This window comes from Crocodylus porosus, unplaced genomic scaffold (assembly GCF_001723895.1).
Source record: "Crocodylus porosus isolate Cpor-Errol unplaced genomic scaffold, CroPor_comp1, whole genome shotgun sequence".
Classification (NCBI taxonomy): domain Eukaryota; kingdom Metazoa; phylum Chordata; order Crocodylia; family Crocodylidae; genus Crocodylus; species Crocodylus porosus.
In genome coordinates, this window is record NW_017728950.1 from 36802537 (window position 1) to 36810901 (window position 8365).

At 44.9% G+C, this 8365-nt stretch overlaps 1 protein-coding gene across 1 annotated transcript in view; it reads left to right on the plus strand.

Annotated features, from left to right (window-relative positions):
• Window positions 1-8365, plus strand: part of TEK (TEK receptor tyrosine kinase) — a 73930-nt gene that overhangs the window by 34663 nt on the left and 30902 nt on the right. Inside the window, exons 5-8 of the mRNA XM_019555227.1 lie at window positions 476-607; window positions 2201-2341; window positions 3513-3641; window positions 5336-5490. Of these exons, the coding sequence (XP_019410772.1) occupies window positions 476-607; window positions 2201-2341; window positions 3513-3641; window positions 5336-5490 (557 nt within the window). The remainder of the gene's footprint in view (window positions 1-475; window positions 608-2200; window positions 2342-3512; window positions 3642-5335; window positions 5491-8365) is intronic.

The following is an 8365-nucleotide window of genomic DNA, read 5'->3' on the forward strand; positions in this document are numbered from 1 at the left end:
TCAGTTTAAGAAAAATATTGTGACAGCAAAACCCTGCCAGATACTGGCACAATGTTAGCAATGCTGAGTTTAAACCTTCTGCATGTTATAAGCACAACATGTTTCAGCTGAGATGAAACTCTGAAATCCGGACTATTTGTAGTCCAAGAGGAAAACAATATTAAACAAAGCATCCTTGCCAACATCCAAATTGTTTAATTATTTAGATTAATTACAATCTAAAATCTGTTCCACAGTTTCAAAAGAGAAGTTGTTCTTCTCTTCCTGTCTCAAAAGTGTTGTGTGTTGCTATTGTGTACTGCAGTTGTCATGTTTCACCCCAGAAGTGGATGCATTTCTCTAGTGAAGTGATTTGTTATATACTGGATTCTAATAGATCAAAGGTGCTATATATGAGCAAATGCCATTGATCCTTTTCTGGTTTGCCTAGCGTGTGAGACAGAAACCAGTTTTTTGTCGTACTTCTGTATAACAGGTTGTGAAGCTCAGAAGTGGGGTCCAACATGTAGTTCAATTTGCCCTGCCTGCATGAACAATGGCATCTGTCATGAAGATACTGGGGAATGCATTTGTCCTCCAGGCTTTATGGGGAAAACGTGTGAGAAGGGTAAGGAAACATTCTTTCTTTAGTCTGATCACTTCTTTGTCCACAGCAAAGTGGGCACTTCTTTGTCCACTTCTTTGTCCACTTTGTCCACAGTTTACATTACAACTGAATCCACATTGCTAAGCAAACTGTTAGGGCCTAGTCATTCTGGGACATGAGCACTCACAATAATTCAGTGGTGCTCACTGCTGTGTAGGCTGCAGTGCTTGGTCTGTCCATGGATCCGATCCAGGTGGTGAGCCAGATCCAGCATGTGGCGTGGACATGGCAGGCCCTGATCTAGCTGCACAGAGGGAAGGGGCATGTCCTGGCACCACTCTGGCTACATTGAGGCTGGGCATGGCTCAGCTATGACCCAGCTGCATGGGGCTTGGGAATTTGGCATCAGGGGCTGGCAGTATTAATTGCCACTGTTCCACTGCCACCAAATTTCCCAACCTGTGGGGAGCCCCATGGGCCATATTTCACCCACAGGCTAGGGGTTGAGTACCCCTGTTTTCAGTCACTATACTTGATATTGCTTACTCTAACAGTGAAATGTATTACAGAATGTGTAAACCTTAACATTATGATTGCAGTTCAGTGCTTGCAGATGTTCTAACCTGAACTGTGGAAAGATCTGACATCTGAACCATACTTTAAAACCTTTGACCCACTCATTCTGTAATTTCAGTAAAGTAAAACCTACTAACACCCTGGTCTTGCAAACAAATGCATCTGAGATTAAGCAGGTGAGTAATTTTAAGCACCTGAGATTAAATTTAAGCATTGGCTCATTGGCCTATCCACGCAGATAAGTATTTGCAATGCCTTCTATGCATTCATTTTATGATGCCTTCCCTGGTAGAACAGTGTTGGGAGAGACCACTGTCCATTTAATGAATAGTGTTTTCCTTGCTAAGTTATAACATCTGTTGCTATAGTGGCTCTCAAAGATACAACTAGAGTGTTCACAGGCAACTGTGTGTTGTGGATATGGTGAAGCATTCATCCCTTTTTAGAATTATCTGTTACCAGTGGGAGATCTGGATGTTTTTCTTGACTGTTTGCTGTGAGCAACCACCCAGAAACAGACATAAAACTTGCCTCTCCTTCACGAGAGTTTAAAAACCAGATGTAATACCCTGATTCCCATTGAAATTAATGGTAAAATCCCAATTGATTTCCATGAAAACAAGATTTTACCAGGTATTGAAGCAGTTCAAGGTTTTGCTATAGTCAAGTTCTGATAAAGGCTCTATGCTGGCAGAACTTCATCAAATTCAAAGGGGTTATACTGATGTGCAGCAGCTGACAAGATGGCCCTAAGTATCCAAAACGTGGTGGTAATTTTGGAAAATCCTCACCATTAAAGAAAACAAAATACATTTTCATTGCTTGAAATTATCTTCACTGAAACAGCAGCTTTAGGACGTGCCTAGAATCTTGATGCCTGATGATTCACAACAGGTATGGATATTAATGGACCCAATATTTGAAGGTAACACTTTATTTTTCAGTTTTCTATTTCTTCACTTTGTATAAGGATGTATCACTGAAAGTATCGCTCTTCCATAGACTTAACGCTGTTCGTCCATTTTCCTCCCCCTGTAGCATGCGGAGCCAATACATTTGGGAGAACCTGCAAAGAGAGCTGTGAGGAGAAAACGGGCTGCAAATATTATATGTTCTGTCTACCAGATCCATATGGTTGTTCTTGTGCCACTGGATGGAGGGGCCTGGAATGTGATGAAGGTATACAGACACGATGCACGCGCTGTGTGTAAAGCACAACAAGAAGTGAGCAAGAGCTGCTCAGAGCAACAATGCTAACTCATCAGGAATAATAACCTTTAGCGACCTCAAAGATGCTCAGATGAAAGGTATTCTCTGGGTGCATCCAGATGAGCATGCACATGTGTTTTCTTGGGAACAACTAGCATAGTCATGCTGCTGCTACTTGTCTCTGGGGAATGCCTGTGCACACATGTTCTGGTGCATGGTAAGTTGCCCCAGCTTGGGTAGGGGAGGCTGGCGCCAGTACCTGGGCTGACACCAGCAGCCTTACCTGAGGTCCTGGGCACCTCCCTGTGTTCCAGTGGCACCGATCTGCACACACACAGTCTGGCCAGCAACTGGAGTGTGGCTCTGGCTCTCCAAGCTCTGGTTTCAGGCAACACCTGCTGCTGCCATGTGTGCCACCCTGCTTTTTTCTGGCATAGGTTTTTCTGAAACTGGGATCTCCTGGTGTCAAAAAACCTGCTGTACTGCAAACTAGCAGCACAGCATACACCTGCATGTGCAGCGTGTGCAGTTTGCTGTGCAGCAGACAGGTCTGCAGTGCCACAAACCACACCTGCATGCTCATCTTGCACCCTCTAAGTGCAAGATAGTACTAGTTTCCTATCAATTAATTAAGTTGCAACTGAAATTTTGGGAAAAAATCTGTAAGGCTGAGGGCCCTGTTTTTCTAAGAATTAATTATTTTGGTATCTTATTATTGCAAAATGCTGAGTAACTTCAGTTCCATTTGAAAGTAATCTATTTGGGACAGGAATCATATCTTCCTATATGCCTGGGCAATACCTAGTGCAGTGCTGCCATAACCTGGTAACAGCTTTTGGGACCACTGTAATGCAGATAATAATTATGTCTTCATTGGGAAACACCTCAAAACACCTAGCTTTAAGATGGCAACACTGGAAACAAATTTGCTTTATTTCCTTTTTGCTGTGCTCCATAAGACCACACGTTAATGATTTCAATTCAGTACACAGCACTTATCAATTCCGCTCAAATGGGTATCATGAATTTTACCTAGAGTTCAATGCTCAGAAAGAATGGAGGAAGGTGTGTAGCATAATAGGCAACTGCTTTTATTAATGTATTTATTATAAATACTCACTTTAACCACATGTACTTACAGAGTGCCAACCTGGTTTTTATGGACCGGACTGTAAACTCAGGTGTAATTGCCAACACCAGGGAAGCTGTGACAGATTTAAGGGCTGCGTGTGTAACTCTGGCTGGCATGGCCTACAATGTGAAAAAGAAGGTAAAGCAAGGTAACACGGTAGTAAATGGCTTTTCCCAGTATGACCAAAACAAAACTTCATGCTGGTAGAACATCTCCATAAAAGGCTGATATCCCATCATAGCTGCCCCAGTTTTATTCCAGTGGGCACCGGGCACATTCCTAAATCTTTGTTCTAGCACAGCAGCTGCCAGGCTCTGCTATCCACTGCCTGTTTGGTGCCTTTGGTTTAAAATCAGCATGGTAGTATATCTCACCCTACCTTAGAGCTAACCTGTGTCATCCTTACTCCTATAGGCTTCAGTAGAGCTACCTGAGTAATTAGTCACTATCCTGGCTAAGGGTTGTATGTCCAGGACTCAGTAATCCACCTTCAGGTTGTATTATAGTTAGGTTGATCATATTATTTTTAAGGAAATCTGGGACACTGTCCCCCTAGCAAAACAGTGGTGCTGCTGCAGGCAGAGGATGAGGCAGGAGGGCAGGGTGAGGAGTGCAGTCCAGTGGGAAGGCAGAGGAAAATGGTATGCCAGGCAGACAGGCACTGCAGCTGCAGTTGCAGCTGTATGGGAGCAAGGCGGGTGGACTGGAGCAGGGACCACCCCACCTGCACATGCCTGGCCTGGTTCCCCCTGAACACAGGCAGGGGATGGGCTGGGCTGACCACTGCTCCAGTCTGCCCGCCTTGCTCCCACACAGCATCGGCAGTGCCTGCCTGCCCGCCTGCCTGGTTTACCAGGCTGCACCGCTGCACCCTGCGTCCCTATAATTCTGAGACTTCTGTTCAACCATCCAGGACTGGCCTATGAAATCTGAGCTTGTCCCAGCCAAACTGGGACATATGGTCACCCTAATTATAGTGCACCCTCACTGCCTACTTCCCATGAACTATGCATTCTCTTGTGGCCAGTACCTCATGGTTTTCTTTGCACTCTAAGCTTGTGAACCTGGGACTGGCATTTGAAACAGCTCTAGTTCCATGGGGAGTGAGGGCTTCCAAAACTAAAGAAAAAGAAGCAGCCAAGCCAGGGGTCTAAATTCTGGGGTGATTCAATGCAATACCATTGGATCCTGTGGAGTTTTTGTGCTATAAATCATGTCATTTATCAAAGCATAGAATTTTGTATTTACCTGCAACAGTACTAGAGTTGCCCAGAGAGATTGGGGGACACTGGTTTTGTGCCACAATGGGCACTAGATTCTCAGGAGCTACAACACAAGGAGGGGATGATACTTGTTAATTATAGTATGTAAAATATCCATTGAATATTGTTTACTGTAGGCTTAGAGGGCTTTATAAATTTAAGAAGTGTGGGAGGTGGAGACAAAGACTTAATTATACCACTTCAATCCTAGCCTGATTTCATGACTTTCTTTTTATAGAATCATAGAAAAGTAAAGCTGGGGCTTTGGGAGATCACTTAGTACAACCTCCTGCTCAAGACAGGATCACCCCTGTCTATACCATCCAGGCTGGAGATTAGAATGAGCTTTTTTACTATGAGACTGGTCAAGCATTGGAACAGGCTATCTAAAGACACTGCAGAATCTCCATCCTTGAAACTTTTCAAAAGCAGGTTAGACAGACACTTGGCTGGGATGCTTTAGTCAGGGATGATCCTGCCTTGAGCAGGGGGCTGAACTAAGATGATTTATGATGTCCCTTCAAACCCTACTTTCTTATGATCTTATAATCCTACATTTTTTATTCACAGGTCCAGCAGATGTATCACCTCAGATAAAAAGCTCACCAGGTGATGTGGAACTCAATTCTGGCATGGAGTTTAAACCTACTTGTAGAGCCACTGGTGAGCCACTTCCTGTGAATGAAGATTTTAAACTTTTGAAAAAAGATGGAACTGTCCTCAAGGTGGGTTTCTGATCGGTTATTGCACTGTTTTTTCTTATTGATATTATGTGTGATTGTTAAATAATCTACACTAAAGACCTGTTGACCTAGGGCACTCCCTTACTGGTATGAAAAATACCATGGTACTTTTATGGTCAATTTTTCAGCCAGCCTCTATACCCAACATCCCTGGAAGAATTTGCAGAGGTTTTGATTCAGGGATGTATCCTGTCTCAGGAGGCATCTAGCATACGTTTAGCTTAAAGTGCTTCACATTTACATTTGGCCATACTCCTTGCAGAGATAAATTTAAGTGGCGCTTAAAGCCTTCCTGAATCAGGTTCAGAGTTTGATGCATATTACAAAATAAGGATAGTGTTTACTTTCTACTGTTTGTTTTTATGTATTTGTTAGTGAGTGAGCTGTTTTTGGGATAGTTGTGCCACAGCAGTAAAAGCCCATGCTACAGCTGCAGCAGCCCCTATGCAAGGATATAAGTTGTCATCACCCAGTGCCCCTACTCCCTTCTACCCTGCAGAGCACCAGCATTTTAAGTTACAGCTCTGCTATTTGTTGTTCCTTGTGGCTAAGTACAGACATTTGGGGGCATTAAGGGGAGGTTAAATTGATTCAAAATGGGTGCCTGATATCAGGTAAGTAAGGATGGCAGGGGCTAGCCAGGGAGTTGGGGAGTCAGTAGGCTGGAGGAGATCAGGGGTCTGCTGGTGGATGGGGAAGGCGTGACCCATGGGTGGGGTAGAGAGGGCAGGTGTAATCTGCAGGTGTAGGGGGCAGGCACGACCCATGAGGGATAGAGGGGGCAGGCATGACCCATGGATGGGGTGGGGAGAGGGTGGGAGGAGGTGGAGGGTCTTTCCACCCCGAAGCAAACCTACATCCCCACCCCTCCTGCCCTGTTTCCCACCAGGACTTACTTGGTTGGCTCCAGCAGCAGCAGCAAGGACTGATAAAATTGGCTGTATCCAGAGTGACTTGTGAGATGGGGGTTGAGACAGCTGGCTGGGGGAGGAGCAACGGGCCAGAGGGGTGGAGCAAAAAATAGATGTGGGGGGCGGGGGAGAGAAGGGAGGAGTGAAAAGAGCAGCCCTGGGGCTGGGGCCAGTGGCTGTGTTTGCCCAGCCCCAGGGCAGCACAGGGAAAGCGTACACAAGTTCCATGCTCCAGTTTGACCTAAATTGAATGGGTATGATACTGCATAGATCCAGGTTTATCTTAAACCGGATTCTACAATGTTTAAACCAGTTTGTGTGCATGGAACTTATGTTCTGTTACAGGTTTAGACTGATAGCCAGCCACGGAGACCAGGTCTGTAAGTGTAAGGTCGGCACCAGGATGAGTTAAGTTTAAATCGGGCAGCCATTTTTAACCTGATTTCACCTCCCGAATGTCTGTGCTTGGCCTATTTGTCATTTCACTGTTTAAAAAGTTAAAGATGTAGCAGAAAAATTGTCATGTGGCTTAAATGACCAGTCAAACATTACAAATAACAAAGAGCATATAATCTAAATGAATATTTCATGAACAACACACAGACTTCAAATTATTCATCCAAATACTGATCAAATACTTCTGAATAATTAACATGACTACAGAACTGAGAGCAGAAAAAGGTACTAGTTCTTTGGAAATACAATTCATGACTATTAATTCAATCAGGTATTATAATACAATGGAGACTTTTTGGTGCAAAGACTGCTGAATTTCTAGCTTAGCATTAGAGGTTTTTCACTGAGGGCTGAAGCACACTCCCTACTTTAAGAGGAGGAAGTCGGTGAAATGTTTCTCACTAAAATCAATAGAAACAGACTTGGGATCCTGCATCTCAGAATTTTTTGGATATTCTTCAAGAGGCCAGGTGCATAATACATGACAGTTGTATTTATTATTATTCTATATACAGTAAAAAGCTAAAGTAAAGCAACATTTAAATTACCATGTGAAGCCCACAGTAGTCAGGAAATGACATTGCTCTACTTGGGACCTGTTCCAAAGATCACTGAAGTCAATATGAAGCTTTCTGTCTGTATCAATGCACTTTGCATGAAGCTTTAACTGAGGTTAGGAACAGACATTCAAAAAGTCCAAGGTGGAATCAATCAAACTTACGCAGGTGTCTCTAAGCTACTTAGGATGGATAATTAGCAAACAGATTACACTTTTGCTCTTGGGTGGCGGGGGGTATGTAAGCTGCCAACAGGTTAGGGATACTCCCACATACCTCCCAGCATGCTAGAGACTGCCAAGGAGAGCCTAGTGTACCATGGTGACCCACTCTGGTGCTCCCCTGGAAGCCTAGGGCTGGGCATGGGGGAGGGTCCGCAGTGATGGCAAGAGTCTGGGAGCATGTGCCCGGCAGCCAATCAGATGTGGCCCAGACACTCTGTAGAAGGAAGGATCTGGCCCCTCAGCTGCTGCTGCTGCCAAGGTCTGGCAGGACACATTTGGAAGTCTAGGAGGTTTGTTCTGTGCAGCAAGGACAAGGACACTCTGTAGAAGGAAGATTTGGGCCCCTCAGAGCCCAGCACCAGTGGCAGCCTGTAGGACATGGCCAGCATCCCAGGAGCCTTGTGACAGGCAATGGGGACAGGGACACTCCATAGAAAGAAGAATCAGGCCCCTCAGCTGCTGGTGGTCTGATCCTTCATTTTACAGAGCACCCCTGTACCCAGACATGCTCTCTGGACTCAGGAAATTCATGCACAGCTGCCTGCCTTTTCTTTACATAGTGCTGAGCTGGGGGGGAGCATAGCCAAGCCCTGGCAGGACGTCTGTTTAGGGAGGTCAGCCTGCACCATTCTAGGCTTTTCCCTGCTGGCTGCTCAAGGGGTGGGAGTGTTGTCAGACTCTAGCCCCCTGCTAGCACTCTGAGGCAAGG